The sequence below is a fragment of the Babjeviella inositovora genome (assembly GCF_001661335.1).
Source record: "Babjeviella inositovora NRRL Y-12698 unplaced genomic scaffold BABINscaffold_16, whole genome shotgun sequence".
Classification (NCBI taxonomy): domain Eukaryota; kingdom Fungi; phylum Ascomycota; class Pichiomycetes; order Serinales; genus Babjeviella; species Babjeviella inositovora.
The window spans coordinates 137,311-152,335 of record NW_017566853.1 but is presented as its reverse complement, the minus strand read 5'-3'; the positions used below and the strand labels follow the sequence as shown (position 1 = coordinate 152,335).

The 15,025-nt window shown below is 47.5% G+C and overlaps 8 protein-coding genes across 8 annotated transcripts; 5 read left to right on the top strand and 3 right to left on the bottom strand.

The window, feature by feature from the left end:
• Positions 1-27: 27 nt before the first annotated feature.
• RPS12 (40S ribosomal protein eS12) lies at positions 28-767 on the bottom strand. The gene has a single exon (XM_019129998.1). The coding sequence runs from the start codon at positions 610-612 to the stop codon at positions 181-183; it is 432 nt and encodes a 143-aa protein (XP_018982666.1). The 5' UTR covers positions 613-767; the 3' UTR covers positions 28-180.
• Positions 768-1,782: 1,015 nt separating this feature from the next.
• On the bottom strand, positions 1,783-4,472 carry BABINDRAFT_163596 (GTPase-activating protein). The gene has a single exon (XM_019129997.1). It carries the CDS (start codon positions 4,045-4,047, stop codon positions 2,170-2,172), a length of 1,878 nt encoding a protein of 625 aa, XP_018982665.1. The 5' UTR covers positions 4,048-4,472; the 3' UTR covers positions 1,783-2,169.
• Positions 4,473-5,880: 1,408 nt separating this feature from the next.
• KAR9 (Kar9p) lies at positions 5,881-8,859 on the top strand. The gene has a single exon (XM_019126665.1). The coding sequence runs from the start codon at positions 6,075-6,077 to the stop codon at positions 8,688-8,690; it is 2,616 nt and encodes an 871-aa protein (XP_018982664.1). The 5' UTR covers positions 5,881-6,074; the 3' UTR covers positions 8,691-8,859.
• Positions 8,860-9,975: 1,116 nt separating this feature from the next.
• SNF4 (AMP-activated serine/threonine-protein kinase regulatory subunit) lies at positions 9,976-10,947 on the top strand (the record flags this gene model as incomplete). Its single annotated transcript, XM_019132040.1, has 1 exon — positions 9,976-10,947. The coding sequence occupies one exon, from the start codon at positions 9,976-9,978 to the stop codon at positions 10,945-10,947; it is 972 nt and encodes a 323-aa protein (XP_018982663.1).
• A 573-nt stretch (positions 10,948-11,520) lies between these two features.
• BABINDRAFT_41860 (uncharacterized protein) lies at positions 11,521-11,685 on the top strand (the record flags this gene model as incomplete). Its single annotated transcript, XM_019132048.1, has 1 exon — positions 11,521-11,685. A coding segment is annotated over one exon (165 nt), but the record flags the coding sequence as incomplete, so codon positions are not given.
• Positions 11,686-11,974: 289 nt separating this feature from the next.
• Positions 11,975-12,997, top strand: BABINDRAFT_169207 (uncharacterized protein; the record flags this gene model as incomplete). The annotated part of the gene is made up of 1 exon (XM_019130637.1): positions 11,975-12,997. One exon carries the CDS (start codon positions 11,975-11,977, stop codon positions 12,995-12,997), a length of 1,023 nt encoding a protein of 340 aa, XP_018982661.1.
• A 318-nt stretch (positions 12,998-13,315) lies between these two features.
• Positions 13,316-13,703, bottom strand: BABINDRAFT_10234 (uncharacterized protein; the record flags this gene model as incomplete). The annotated part of the gene is made up of 2 exons (XM_019126709.1): positions 13,316-13,408; positions 13,473-13,703. 2 exons carry the CDS (start codon positions 13,701-13,703, stop codon positions 13,316-13,318), a joined length of 324 nt encoding a protein of 107 aa, XP_018982660.1.
• Positions 13,704-13,840: 137 nt separating this feature from the next.
• Positions 13,841-14,999, top strand: DIM1 (putative dimethyladenosine transferase). The gene has a single exon (XM_019129996.1). The coding sequence runs from the start codon at positions 13,883-13,885 to the stop codon at positions 14,840-14,842; it is 960 nt and encodes a 319-aa protein (XP_018982659.1). The 5' UTR covers positions 13,841-13,882; the 3' UTR covers positions 14,843-14,999.
• Positions 15,000-15,025: the final 26 nt, after the last annotated feature.

Here is a 15,025-nt window from a genome sequence, read left to right as displayed (position 1 = left end):
AGTTGTCTAATCGCCTGGCTTGGAGTGGCATTGCTACAATATAATCAACAGAAAACAAGTACAAATTATTCATAAATACAAAAACCCTTTATCTCGGGGCATTGTTCCTGGTGCTTTCAACAGAATACATTCAAATAAACTCGCAGAGGCAAGCCCTGGTTACAAGTTTAGTGAAATAATCTACTGCTGGGAGAAGTACTCCAACAAAACGTTACGTTCGGCAGAGTCAGCACCCCAGTTCTTGATGACGACACAAGAGGCACCGACAACCTTTCTGGCGTTACCTTCTCTGTCCAAAGAGCAGAGACCGGCCCATTCACCCAACTTCTTGGCGTCAGAGACCTTGATCAATGGAATCTTCTCTTCTGGCTCGTTACACAAAGCTTCGACCAACTTAATGATGTTTTCTTCGGTAACAGAGTCACACAAGACACACATCTGGGCTTCTCTTCTGGACAAAGCCTTAGAGGCCTCTCTCAAACCACGAGCCAAACCATCGTGAACCAAAGAGGTTCTCAAAACACCCTTCAAGGCATCTTCGATGGAGATAGAGCCGGACTGCTGTTCAACGGCAACTTCTTCGACAATTGGTTGTTCTTCGACGTCAGACATGTTTAATTTGTTGTTTGGTTAAAAAGTATAAGTGAGGACTTCTTCGACAGGGGAGAGAGATAAATTATACTGCTCAGTCTTGGAGAAAGGAAAAGGAAGCAGGGTAGCGGCGTACGCACAGTATCCAAACTGGAAAATTTTATGACCCTCCGGTAGAGGTTACAATCTGGCAGCGCGCTCGAAGCTTTCGTCAACGTCCTGCGCGAAAAAAAAATAAAAAATACTTTCGTCATACAGAGTTTTCACCAAGCCCTAGTCATGTGATATGCACGTGATGTAATGTGCGTTTGGTATCCCAGTTTGGTTTTCTCTCGAAACTTTCACAGAAGGGTGTGACTGTTATCTTCCCAAAACATCTGGCTAGTGTCTGGATGGTTATTTACAGTCAGGCTCAGTTTAGTCACAAGGCTGTGTATGTTTGGGGTGGTTTAATTTACAGTAAAGGCAAACCTCTATTTTCGTTGGAGTCTTGTTGATGGTGTGAGGTTGGGTTAACGAGTACTATCTAGGAAGCTCAAAGGTATAAGGCTCAAATATTAGGTCGAGACCCTAGACGGGAGGGGTAGACGTGATATTTTGTAATGTACCTGCATATATGTCAGGGTCATTATGGAAGAAAGCAATTTCATAGGCGAAGATTGAATATTTCTCCAGTTATGCTATCAATGGACGGTCTTCCTATGATGTAATTGTCAAATACAAATGAATCGCAAATCAGAGTATATCAGCCTGCACGTCGCGTATCCAGCGTTGTATTGATTGGTAATGAAAAACTCAGTACAGCAAATTTGTTCCAAATCCATGGTCAGTTTTAGCTATAAAATGTTGAATATTTTATCACAATAGATTAGTTTTATTGATTTTTCCTTACGCTTGATTGGTTGTAAATGTGGTGCAAGGGTTTCAAATAAAGCCAATTTCGAGATATCGGTATTGACGCATAAAAGTAATTGACATAGTGGCTTCTACGTATACACTACACGATTATTTTTTTGTATGTATCTGTTGAATTAATAAAGGGCGTAATTATTCATACATATCCGGGCGAATTATGGTTTTCTGTTTAGTGCTCAATAAAACTTTGTTCGATGTTATTATATTTCGCAGTCATTAAAGGTAAAAATTGAATAACAATTATAAATTAAATAATAATTATAAATTAAATAATAACTCCATATTAATCAATAGATACAAATATATAGGTATAAGGATACATATTTTGGTTTTAAAATCAGCTCCCGCTCTCAGAATTAATTAAAGAGCTGCCAAGTTATATTCTTCGACTGTAGTTACAACTGGTATTTATAACGAAGACCGGCCGCACCATTAGCCCATTCGTGTAGAGCGAAACAGACTAGGAAGCTCCAAGACAATGCGTAAACACTAAACATACGATAGAGATATCACTAGATTCCACCAGGGAGATAATATAATACAAGAGCGAAGAAAAGCAAACCAAATGACGAATCAAAAATTAAAGTTCAGAGGGCGACGATCAGACACGCCAACCAATATACAAAATGACACATGTCAAAACAAGAGCGTAAAGATCCAACCCTACAAGTCCATGCCGGCAGCGAACTCGTCGTCTTGGGTGCGCATAGCCTCATCGTCTCTATCCTTGGCGCTGCTCATGCTCATATTAACTGGGACAATGACACTGCCATTGCGACTGCTCCGAGCGGAAGAGCCACGACGGCTGCGTTTACCATCGGCCTCGTCCACATCCATGCTCTCGTCCTCTTCGACGGCAGCCATCTCCTCGTCCTCGTCCTCGAAGTCCACATCAAAGAAGTCATCAGAAGAGCCGGTGATACGCTCGTATAAGGCTCGCGCCTCGGCAACAAAGCCATCGTAAGAGATCTCAGCCGACGGCATCTCGGTAAACAACACGTCGGAGGTAACGCCGGAGGCAGCAGTGAGTTGGCTGAACATCAACTTGAACAAGTAAGTCAACTTCTCACGCGGCGCAAAGCCCTTGAACGCATCACCGACGCGCAAGGAGTTGATAATGGGGGTACCTTGGGCGTTGTAGATGACATCATTCGGGGTAACGGCCAACTCGTACTCCTCGTCTGACTCACGCAATAAAGATTTTTCCATCTGCATTAACGCGGCCTCCAACTCGCGTCTGCCGGCGTCGCCGGGCGTGGTGGTGGTCAACGACCAGAGACACTGGCCAGCCGGCACCACGCCGGCACCGGCGCCCTGGATGATGATCTGAACCGCGGTCTTGTTTGTAGCGGGCGTAGGCGCGCTCTTGGAGACTGCCGTCTGGAGAGAGTCTGGCGGGAACACGACGAACGCAGAGTGCTCGTTCTCGGCGAACCACGCGGCGCAGTCCTTCTCGACAATGGCGATTAACCGCGTAATCTCCACCTTCTCCGTCTTCTGGTCCTGGAAGCGGAGCAAGTTCTGCGGCACCTGCGACTGGGAACAGACAATCTTCTCCTTAACAACCACTCGAGAGCCGTCGTTAAAGGTGGCGAGCTTCTTTTCCGCGTCGTACGCGATCATGCTGTTGCCGAGCTTGTAGGTGGCACCCGCAACGGCGGCGGAGCGACAGAAGCCTTGGGAGACCTCACCGGGTCCCCCGTATTTGGAGACCAAAACGGGGAACTTGCCGTAGATGTCATATGACGTCAACGACCGTCTGATGCGCTGCAAACCTTCAGCGGTGGAGATGGCGGTGGAGGTGGAAAGTGCGATAGAAAAGACGATCTCATTGATCTGGGGTCCGTCGAGCTTGTAACGTTCGGAGATGAACTGGGTGAGCGGCTTGTCGGCATAGTCGTGCCAGAGTTCAGGCGTCTCCGGGTATTCCAACACAAACTTCAAAAACTTCATCAAGTGGCGCTTGGTGGCGAGCGTGAGCGACTGGTCGGTGAAGATGGACTCCTTGGAGTTGTTCATCTTCTCGAAGCAGTCGTTCTCGAACACGTGGAACGAGGAGAGCGACTGGAACTCGAGGTACTGGAATACGCGCGACTTGACGAGCAAATCCAAAAGGTCCGATTTTGCGAAAAGAAACTTTGGTGTCAAGTCGATCAGGTACTCACGCAGCTGCAACACGCTGGGCCGCGGAATATACAAGAGCGCGCCGCGGTAGTTCTGGTGGCTCGCCGAGGCGCCGCTGTTTACATGCTGCACCCACTGCTTGATCTGGTCAATCGTCAACGCCGCAGTCGTGTCGCCGTAGTAGCTGTTAGCATCAATGTGGAGCACCTCGGAGCCGGACCACGCGAGTGATGCCGCAAGAATCGACTCCGTAAGGCCAGTTCCGATTACAAGCACGTCTGTTTCGGTGGGGATGGTGTCAGCGAATGGCTTCTCCAACCCTGCGAGGTGCGGAATGAACAGCGGGCGGCTCTGCGGGTCCATCGACGCCCTTCTCTCCACCATGGAGGGGCGGCGTTCGGCGGTGAGATAGGACATGGCGTGGGATTCAATGTACGTGTCTTGAAGATTATGGGGTATATGTCTTCGAAGATGATGGTCTGTGTCTTCGGAGGTTATGGGGGTATATGTGCGGGAAGTGGTTGAGTTAAAGCGGAAATTTGGTTGGATATGGGATAAGGATGTGGTTTTTGTTTGTGCAAGTTTTTTCTACGTCACAGCATGCTTGATTGCCGATGCGTGTAAAAATTTTCTCGAGCTTTCCTACCGCAGAAGTATGCAGCGCCATGAGAACTTAATCAGCTAAAGGATTTTCTTATCCCGATAGTGAGCCACGTTATGCGGGGGCCACATGCAACAGCTCCGTATTACGTTGGCTGCAGCGGAAATTTTCTCCTTGTGCACGAGGCACCACGCTCAAATTGGCAGCGCCTAGGAAAAATTTTCTCATGCGCGGAGCTCGCGGCAGTATTAGGCACCGCCCCTCCCCCAACGTGCACTTCACCCCAAAAGGGTTCGAGCTTGGCCCAATATCCGACGTCTTAGATAGCTCCCTATCTGTCGTGTGGCTGACACTGACCGAATTTGTGTACGACATTTACATAAGACTGAGAATCGGAGGTTACGGCACGGTCAGAGACCGCGTCTGACGTCATAGATAGGGACGTGCACCCAGTAGCCTATGTTGTGACTCACTGCCCGTACAGACAGGCAGGAGCGAGTAATGACCAGCAGGTTACGTCGATCGGGCACGCCTAGCAGGCAAAGGTATAAGGTTTGAGGCAGATGCAGCTGCTGCAACCCAGGCTCGATCACATGACCCAGGGGACTGCGAACCTGTGGATGGCCACCGTTCGGATTCCAGTCAGCAAGGCCCTAGCAGACTTATGAGGCCTGAGACCAGTATGTATGTGGTATCCCTGATATCTGACTGGTGATTACATAGAGGTGGGAACTAAGGCTAGATTTGCTGGTAAAATACCGGAGAGTATTTCGCGCCAAGGGTATCAGAGCATGCTCCGCAAATTAGCACGGTTCATCAATTAACGGACTCTGCAGATCTCGGATGGAATTACAAGGGGATGCAAATTTTATTCATACTGTACTCTATACACAGCAATTTTCCAACCCTGACAAAAGGCTCGGGTTTTGGTAAGTCATGGTAAGCGGATCTTGCAGAAACTGGCAAATTTGTCAATTCTCATTGTATAACCCGCCAATACTGGCAATTACCTTCCGAGTCCTACGCTTGTTAGACACTGAGTACACGCAGTTTTTATTCTAACCGAAAGTGTTGTTAGCACTTCGTCCCCCGCATTTTCTGTCACCGTAACAGCCGCAGGGCTCGGTATTTTGAGTTGGAAGAGAGAGTAAAACGTTTATTCAAATATCGGATGCGTTTACGCTGTATTCACTAAGGCTCATATTGATGATATACCTGAAACCATCACCTTTTGTTGATAACTTCCCCTTTGAGAAGCTTTCCTAATCCGACCCACATTCGCCTGGCAGGCAGATGTGTCAGAAATCCACCAGGTAGCTGGAGTATGTAATATGCAGGCCACAATACCAAACGCAGGCTAAGATCTTACGGGAAAAAAAAATATTCGTGGTCCTAAGTCTTAATAGACTGCCTAAACGGGAGCAGTGCATGTGTTTTGTATTGGATACGTGCATGTTTTGAGTTCTCTTCCCTACCGCTATACAACCAAGCTTATAGAGTTTACATATCGGGAATAAATTATTTGTGCCGATCCACACATCATACCCTTTTTCTTTGTTAATCTTCGTCAAGGCTCAACAGAACATTGGTTCGATCTCTATTCGTTGATCAATCCACCCGTTGATCCAGACTGAATTCCCCTCATTGATCTAGACTGAATTCCCCTCATTGATCCACTTGGCTCGATCCCTTTTCAGCCCATCCTTCATTCCTCGCCGTTCAGACGCTCTGGAATATCACCCGCCGCGCATCGGCCTTGGGACCTGGCACCTACTCCAGATCATACATGTTCTATAAAAACACGAGACCCAATTGATAACTAAATCTACGATTCATCCACTCGATGAATCCGCAAGCGGGACCACAAACCCATGAGATCCTCCCCAATGTCGAATCTCTGCTCGTCGAGCTCAAGCTTTCTGAGATCCTCCAATCGTGTCCCCGGTTCTCCTTTTACCAGGAGCTTATCAACCTAAAGCACTTGGAACAGTCCTACAAAACCCCCAATGCCCCACCCCAGGCGCAGCCGAAGTACGATCTCTTCCAGATCATCAACACGGTGGAAGACATTATCCACTATTTGGATGAGGTGCGCGATATCTGTCTTGAGACCGTGGAGTACTGCAAGGCCGCAGGACTAGCAGAGAACACGCGGTACCTCAACTGGTTGTACGACGGAAAAGACGAGGTGGCCGAGGTGTTGCGGAATATCGAGTCCGTAGACCAGATTGTGAGCCAGTTGCTAGTCTTACTTGAGTTGCGAGTCAACAACCAAGCATCTGTCGAATCCACGGAAGAAACCATTCCCGAAACATTCTACAACGAAATCCTCGACCAGTTTGAGCTCATCAGCGAGGTCTCGTTGGATATACGAAACCATTTGTTTTTCAACTTCAAGAAGGACTTGCCTGTAGCGGTGGCCTTCCATGACATCTACTACGCGGGGCTCGATTCATTGAACAGCGAAATCCAAGAGTGCTTCAAGTTGTACTTCCGGGTTCACGAATCGCGCTTCAATGACCGGTTGCAGTTCCCAGACTTGGCCACTGTGGTGCTGAAGCTTCAGCTAGCGATAACAGACAAAGCCCATACCGAATCAGACGCAAAACTCGCCTCCAAAATCAAGCTACCAACCTTCAGTGCAGCTGAAGAGGCAACTTACCAGGAGTACCTTGCCCTTCCAGAGCGAATCGTCCCCTTAAACGCCGCGGTACACGTCTTGCCGCAGAAAATTGAGGAATTTGCGGATATCAGTAAGCCCCACTACCTCGACCTGTTGAACGCCATTAATCACAAATTGGCGAAGTTTCTCGATAACTGGAACTTGTTGAACAGTGACCTACGCATGTTGGAAATGACCACAATCAATGAACGCTGGCTAGAGCTATACCGGTACATGATGCGGGAGTTGGACCGCGAAGCGGGCCAGGTGACGATAAACAACCAGACTTTGGCTCTGACCGGTGGTGTGTCCCGTGACGTGCTTTGTGAGATGCAGCAGAAGGTGGAAATCACCCAACAGGCCTTCACGGTGTTTGGGGAGATAATCGCCGCTGTAGACGACCCAACCATCCAGAAAATGGTTCACTCCTTACAGAAGGAATACCACACTCTCTTGCCGTCTTGGAACTGTGCCGTCCGCGAATTTGCGGAGCTAGTGAATGCCCAGCCAGCAGATGAGAGCCCTGAAGCCAGTCGCAAACATAGCAATACAAATGCGGCAGGGTTGCGCATGTTCCGTGTGGGCTCCAAGAATGCTGAATCCCCTATGCTTCCAAACGGCGAATTCTCGCCTGATATGCGGAGTGTTTCTGACCCGGGTACATTCCAGTCTTTCGATATGGCCTGCCGTGTTGGCCAAACAGAAGGGGAGGCGTCACCGACTCAGATCAATATCAAGAACAAGAACAGACGCAGTTGGATGATGATCCAGCCTGTGCTCATCGAAGACTCGTCTCCGAAAACAATGTCCAAGTTTTTCCCTGAGCAGAGCGTGCTCACCCCTACCGAAGCTAGGGACTCCAAGGCATCGCCTATATGGGTAAACTTCTCGTCCGAAAACATCCACGGCCAAGGGGGACTGAACATTACCTCGCCGATAGAGATGGATAATAGCATGTCTAATAGCATGTCTAATAGCAGATCTAATAGTGTGGTCAAGTACGGAAGAAGCTCAAATTCCCAAGACGGCTCATTCAACGATGACGAGACAGACACCTCAATCGAGGTATTGGCCCAAAAATTGTCCAAGATTCGGATATCACCCAACGGTTTGTTCTTTCGTGACAATGCGCAACGCGCCCCGGCGCTTAACCCGATCTCCGAAGGCTTGTTTCCGCCCTTCATGGCCAGTGCCGGCACCTACCACCCAGTCCAGCCGCTGACAATACTGCTGCCATCTCTACAACCATTACAGTCATCCTCCGGCAGCCTAAACCAGCGGAGATCGCTTGTCAGAGCATCACCGAATAACCGGATCAGTCGTATTCCGAGATTATCGTCGATGATACACCAACCGAGCTTGGTTGCTCAATCTCCTCCCTTGTCAGCAACTTCCTCCGATGAGTACGATTTTGCCTTCTCCAACAGGGTGCGCGATGACGGGAACCACAACCATTTGCGACGCCAGAGATCCTCGGTAGGCCCACAAACAGGAAGTAAGCTTCCCCAAAGGCCCCGCTCTGCCCTTAGTTTTATTCCGGTTCCTATAGCTTCTGCAGTCAAACTGAGCAGCGGTAAAACACTTAGTCCTCCACTCCCCCCAGCTGACTATTCGTTCAAACAGGTCTCTAGACCTTCTTCCGCAGAAGCTCCAAATGGGGCCACTACAGCAAGACAAGTGTTTTTATATGGTGGTTTGCCGAGACCGCCTTCTTCCCGCGTCTCTGTCTCTTTGAACCTGCGAAATGAAAATGAAACACCATATGGCCGCGTCAAGCCGCTGGCCATGTATAGGTAAAGAAGCGTGTGGTGTGCGCCGGATGGATACTAATTATAGAACGTCTACTAAAGACAGGAAGGTGTTCCGAGAGGGATAGTATTTGTGCAACTCGTATGAATAAAAGTTGCCCAGACCTGAGAAGCGCTATTTTTGGCCGTGGAAGTGTAGAAACTTGAGCAAACTAGGGGGGTTCTGACATCTCAAAACGTAAAGTACAAGTCAGGGCGAGGGAAGAGCTAACTACACGTGGATTGACAAAAGTCTGCTTTATTGCCCTCTATTCGATCCTGATAGTAAAGGTATACTTTACTAGTGCCTTTCTATCCTGATGTCTCGGATCCATATGCACGTTGCCTCATTTAGGGGTAAACTCTAACCAACGCTTACATATATTTTTCACACCAGTGAGCTTAATAACACATGGGATACCTGGAAAGATTAAGTTCATGATCGACACAGAGCGCTGTACTGAGCTTAGGACCATGGTGCTGGGTATGTCAACCAAGATTGCATCAGTCACTAAAGTACCGCACGTGACTTCTCTTGGAAGGCAAAACACCTCCCCAGTAATGGCAAAAACGGGCTTGGCAAAACCACTACCCTCCACTCTCTTTTGAATCATATCAGTGAACTCACTGTATATGACCTAAAAAAGATTCGCGTCAGAAGCCGGGGTGTGCAATGGCAACGACACTGTGCGACTACCCCCTTGAGCAAGCCCAAGGAAAAGGTAGTTACGATATGGCCAAAAATAAAAGTAACAAAATAAGTTAAAAGACCATCATTGATGGAATTTCAGTTGTTACACTGAAAAGAACAGATACTACACTTGATCTAAGCCAGAAGGCAAAGAGATTTAAGGAGCGAAAAGAAGAAAAAGATTGGGCACCAATCTGGCGGGGATCGAGGTCCTTTTATAGTATTTTTTGGAGGCTTCCCGTGCAGTTACCCGCACACCACGATGTGCCTTACGAGTGGTGCCAACAGAGATTTTCCATGAGGGCTGATTCCGGTATTATCACGTGATTACTAGGTACTGCACGCCTTTGTCGTGGCTTGACCACACAAGAAGCCTACCAATACGTGGTTGAAGGAAGTGACGGTATACGCTATCTACAGCCACGGTCCTCACTGCTTTTGCCCACGCCTTACTGACATCAACCAGTTCATTTTCGTCTGAGAATTATTGCTACAACCTATATCACCCAAAAGGTTCCGTACTTCTTCTGAGCTGTCCCTAGAGCAACCGTATTTCCCGTCAGACCACTTTAACCCCCCCCCCCCTCGCCACACCACAGTAGTCATGTCCGAACCTACGTCCATTGAAGTGCAGCAGGAACAGCAGGCTGCCCTCGAAAGCATGCGCCAGTTTATCAAATCCAAAACCTCTTACGATGTGTTGCCTGTGTCATATAGGTTGATCGTGTTGGACACATCGCTTTTGGTCAAAAAGTCGTTGAACATCTTGTTACAAAATAACGTTGTGTCGGCGCCGTTGTGGAACTCCACCAAGTCCAAGTTTGCCGGGTTGTTGACCTCCACTGATTTTATTAACGTCATCCAATACTACTTCCAGTTCCCCACCAAAATGGATTTGGTTGAGTCCTTGACCCTTGATGGATTGAGGGACATAGAACGCGCCATCGGAGTTGCTCCTATGGAAACCGCCTCGATCCATCCTTTCAAGTCCTTATACGATGCATGCTTGAAGATGATTAGCTCAAAGGCCAGAAGAATCCCCTTGGTTGACAAGGACTTGAAGACGCAGAGAGAAATTGTCGTGTCCGTGTTGACCCAGTACAGAATCTTGAAGTTTGTGTCGCTTAATTGCAAGGAAATCACGAGACTAAACATTCCTTTGAAAGAGTTGAATATTGGCACCTACGAAGGGTTGTCGACGGTGTCGATGAGCACCCCTGTCATGGATGTGATCCACTTGTTAACGTCCCGAAACGTCTCCTCGGTTCCAATTTTAAGCGAAACCCAGGACGGATCCCAAGGGACTTTAATCAATGTTTACGAGGGTATTGACGTCTTGGCATTGATCAAGGGCGGCATTTACAACGATTTGTCTTTGAGCGTGGGGGAAGCATTATTGAAGAGACCGGAAGACTTTGAAGGGGTGTTCACGTGTACATTGAATGATAAATTGTCCACAATTTTGGAAATCATCAAGAAGAACAGAGTACACAGATTGTTCGTGGTGGACGATCAAGGATTCTTGAAGGGAGTGGTGACTTTGAGTGACATTTTGCAGTATATTTTGTTGGGTTAAATACATAACCGGGGGGTTTCTTGCTTTATCTCATACTGTGCTATTTATCTTTATTGTATTTCTACTGTCATAATATTCGTGGTGCTCATATAGACAATCCATATCCAGCGTAACAGTTTGTCTAGAAAATAGCTGGCCAGACGTAACCCTTCTCGCTCCTATCATCCCTTTATTAGAGCTTCCAGGTCCCCACCCTCCAATGGAATATTTTAATATATCCCTTAACCTGCTTATATACATAGAGCCAAGGCCAGAATTCGGTTCGGTCACTTGAACCAAATAGGGAAATACGTGTTGTTAACTACCGGTTTGGACCCTTTTGCGGCGCACGCCTCCGGGTAATTTCAGGCACGAGCGGTAGCCCCGACGAATCCTGTGTAGTCTGATTTTCCTAGCTAACAATCGCGGTTCAAAAAAGGCAGTCGCTGATATCAGCGGTTATCACTCCGAGCTTGGTTTCCCAGTTTATTCGTTAACACTACTCTACCATAATGTCTGCCTGGAAAAAAGCTGGTTTCTCGTAAGTACCGTTTGCCCGATACGGTCTGTCTGTGAGTGAAATACTAACCCACCAGTTTCAACAAGTACTTGAGCATCTCTGCCAAGATCACCCGCTCCGCTTTGAAGCCAAACTTGAAAGTTGCCGCTGAAAAGAGAGGTCTCTCTGACGCCAAGGTTGTCACCTTCAAGAACGGTGCCGCCACTAGTGAGACCAAGCCACTCTCTGAATTCGCCTAAGCACTCTGCCTAGGATGGCCCCGTGTTGGGCAATGCCGATATATAAGCTAGCAACCTAACGTGGCGTCTCCGTTAATAGAATGGTCTATACGAATACACAACCAAACCACTTTACGAATTAACCGATAATGTAATGCTTCGTGCCGTTGCAACCTCCGTTAAACAGTAGTTTTCGAGGCAGATGAACTATAGTAGGGGGATTTGGTAGTGCATTTACCCAGAGCATCCCCCTGTATATCTCCGATACGATACTACAAAAGGTGGAGTACCATTGAATAATCAACATAAAATGTCAGCGCAATCAGGTATTACCGCTTCTCCTCAGCTTTTAGCCAAATTTCACCAATTCCTCGAGCAAGATGCTAAATGCTTTGTCATAAAGATTGACGATACATTGACTCAAATCACCCCGTTTGAGATCATCTCCGGTATTGCGTCGCACTTGACCCACGAAGACTTCGAGACCCTTCAGTCTTTGTTACAGCATAGCGGAATCGAAAACGAGCCCGCCTACATTATCCTCCAAAATGACAATTCAGCTGCCGATAAGAGCTACACGTTCGTATCATACGTGCCTGACTATGCCACGGTTAGATTAAAGATGATCTACGCTTCGACCAAGTCCACCTTGCTCAAGGAGTTATCTGCATCGATCAAGTTGACCAGCTCCATTTTCATCACCGATTTCGACGAATTGAGCTTGGCTAACTGGAAAACTATTGTCAAGCACGAGCGGTCGGAGACTCCCTTGAGCGAGCAGGAACAAAGCTTGCAGAAGATCAAGAACGATGAATTGAGCTACTTGATTAGCAACAAGCCCCAGAAGTTGGCTGATGTATCCAGTGGCTCTTCTTCGGGTGTGCTTAGCTTTCAGCTCACCCCAGAGGCGCAGCAGGAGATCGCAGGCACCTCTGCCGTGGGCTCTTTGATCAACTTAGGGATTACTTCCAACGAAACCGTCAAGGTCACCAGTGTGGCAACCGTCGCTGGTCACTCGGACCTTCTCTCGGAGATCAACTTTCCGGAACAACCTCAGTACTCGTTGTACCACTACGCGCAAGACAGGTATGCGTTTATATACTCATGTCCCTCTGGTAGCAAGGTGAAGCTGAGAATGCTTTACGCATCCAACAAGTTGGGCCTTATTAACACTTTGAAGGGACCAACCTTTGGCTTGAATGTCGATAAGGAGGTTGAGGTTGGTGACATCAGCGAGTTGGAGGTGAGCGAGTTTGAGCTCAGCGAGCAAAAGAGCGACGCAAACAGCAACAGGTTGAAATTCAACAAGCCAAAGGGGCCTAGAAGAAAGTGAATAGATCGTATAGGTAGACATTGAATATAACCCGTTTTCTATCCGAAACAGTAGAGCCGGATCCGACCTTACCTTTGGAAGGGGCCATTTCAACTGGCAAACACACGCAGTGCTCCTATGACTAGATATAGTCAAGATATAAAGTAAGTTGCGGAGTCCAGGCTGAGACATAGCTCAGGTAAAAAGACAGTTGTAGGTAAAGCCTCACGAAAGTGGCTCGAAATCACCAGAACGGTTCGTTGTTAGCTCTGATTGTTACCCACCGCACGGGCTCTCCCATTTTGGATTTATTCGTACAAAATTACCTACCTTTCATGCTTAATTATCATCTATTTTTATGTCATAGAAATCTTTGACACAAGTCTTGTCTTGCGGACCATAGAGGAAACCGGGGGTATTCGGCGCTCTGTTCTGAAACGCTATGTACAGTTGGGCCACCACAGGCTCACGATCTGCCAAAAATTTTGGTGAGGACATTTCTGTCCTTCTCTTTGATTTCCCACGCCTCAAACTCTCTGATGGTTCCGTCAGGCATCATTTCCCCGGTCTGCACCCTTCTCTCCTTGCCCATGACCTTGCGCTCAAAGAGCACGTACGACGAGATGATGAACACAGGAAGGCCAAACATTATGAGCTTAAGGCCCTTGGCTCTCTTCTGAAGTTCTAATGGCACCGGTGGCTTATTGGTTTTGTCGTATGGGTTCATAATACGTATGAGGTGATTCAGCTATGACTGCCAGTTGCGCATAAAAGCTACAGCCCATATATGCATACATAAGGGTTGCGAGCCCCTGCGATGAGGAAGGGAAAAAAAAGTTTATCAGTGAAAAGTTTCAAATCATCACACCAGATCCGTCTATCCATTACATAACAAGCTATACCAAAATGGGCAAGGCTGCTAGAAAGAACTTTTCCACAACCCCCTCCACCAACCAAGTGGCTGCCGAGAAGCACTTGACCTCTGTGTTTAAGTTCAACACAGACCTTGGGCAGCATATCTTGAAGAACCCGTTGATCGCACAGGGTATTGTTGACAAGGCTAACATCAAGCCATCTGATATTGTGCTAGAAGTTGGTCCGGGTACCGGTAACTTGACGGTGCGTATTTTGGAGCAGGCACGTAAGGTTGTTGCGTCGGAAATGGATCCCAGAATGGCTGCAGAGTTGACCAAGAGAGTCAGAGGAACCCCACAGGAAAAGAAGTTGGAGATTATTTTGGGTGATTTCATGAAGGCAGAATTGCCGTATTTTGACATCTGCATTTCCAACACCCCGTACCAGATTTCCTCCCCATTGGTGTTCAAATTGATCAACCAGCCTAGACCCCCAAGAGTGTCGATTCTCATGTTCCAACGAGAGTTTGCCTTGAGATTGGTCGCTAGACCGGGTGACGAGTTGTACTGCCGTCTCTCCGCCAACGTGCAGATGTGGGCCAATGTCACTCACATCATGAAAGTTGGGAAGAACAACTTCAGACCCCCTCCGAAGGTTGAATCCTCCGTTGTCAAGATTGAAATCAAGAACCCTAGACCAAACATTGATTTCAATGAGTGGGATGGCTTGTTGCGCATCTTGTTTGTTCGTAAGAACAGAACCGTTGCCGCGGGCTTCAAGTCTTCCAAGATCTTGGAAATCTTGGAAAACAACTACAAGGCGTATTTGGCCGCCCAGGAAGACGCCATGATGACTGAAGACAATGCCGCATTGTCCAAGATTGTCAAAGACAAGATTGACAGAGTGTTGACCGACACCGGTTTTGCGGAGAAAAGATCTGCCAAGTTGGACCAGACCGACTATATGAAGTTGTTGTATGCGTTCCACCAGGTTGGTATCCACTTCGCTTAGTTTTTTGTTATTTTTTCTGGTGTATGGGTTTCTTCTTCTTGTATGTGTCTAGTGACACTCTAATCTGCATTTTTCAACTAAGGACTAAGCGTAGTTGTCGAGCCCAGCTAATACGATTCTTATTCGAGGGTTTAGTATCCATATGCACTGATATAGCAGGCTACTTTCGTGGTCAATACTTTG

Excerpts from the sequence above, each read along its gene's own strand:
- RPS12 (XM_019129998.1), bottom strand. The coding sequence starts at position 612 with ATGTCTGACGTCGAAGAACAACCAATTGTCGAAGAAGTTGCCGTTGAA.
- BABINDRAFT_163596 (XM_019129997.1), bottom strand. The coding sequence starts at position 4,047 with ATGTCCTATCTCACCGCCGAACGCCGCCCCTCCATGGTGGAGAGAAGG.
- DIM1 (XM_019129996.1), top strand. The coding sequence starts at position 13,883 with ATGGGCAAGGCTGCTAGAAAGAACTTTTCCACAACCCCCTCCACCAAC.
- KAR9 (XM_019126665.1), top strand. The coding sequence starts at position 6,075 with ATGAATCCGCAAGCGGGACCACAAACCCATGAGATCCTCCCCAATGTC.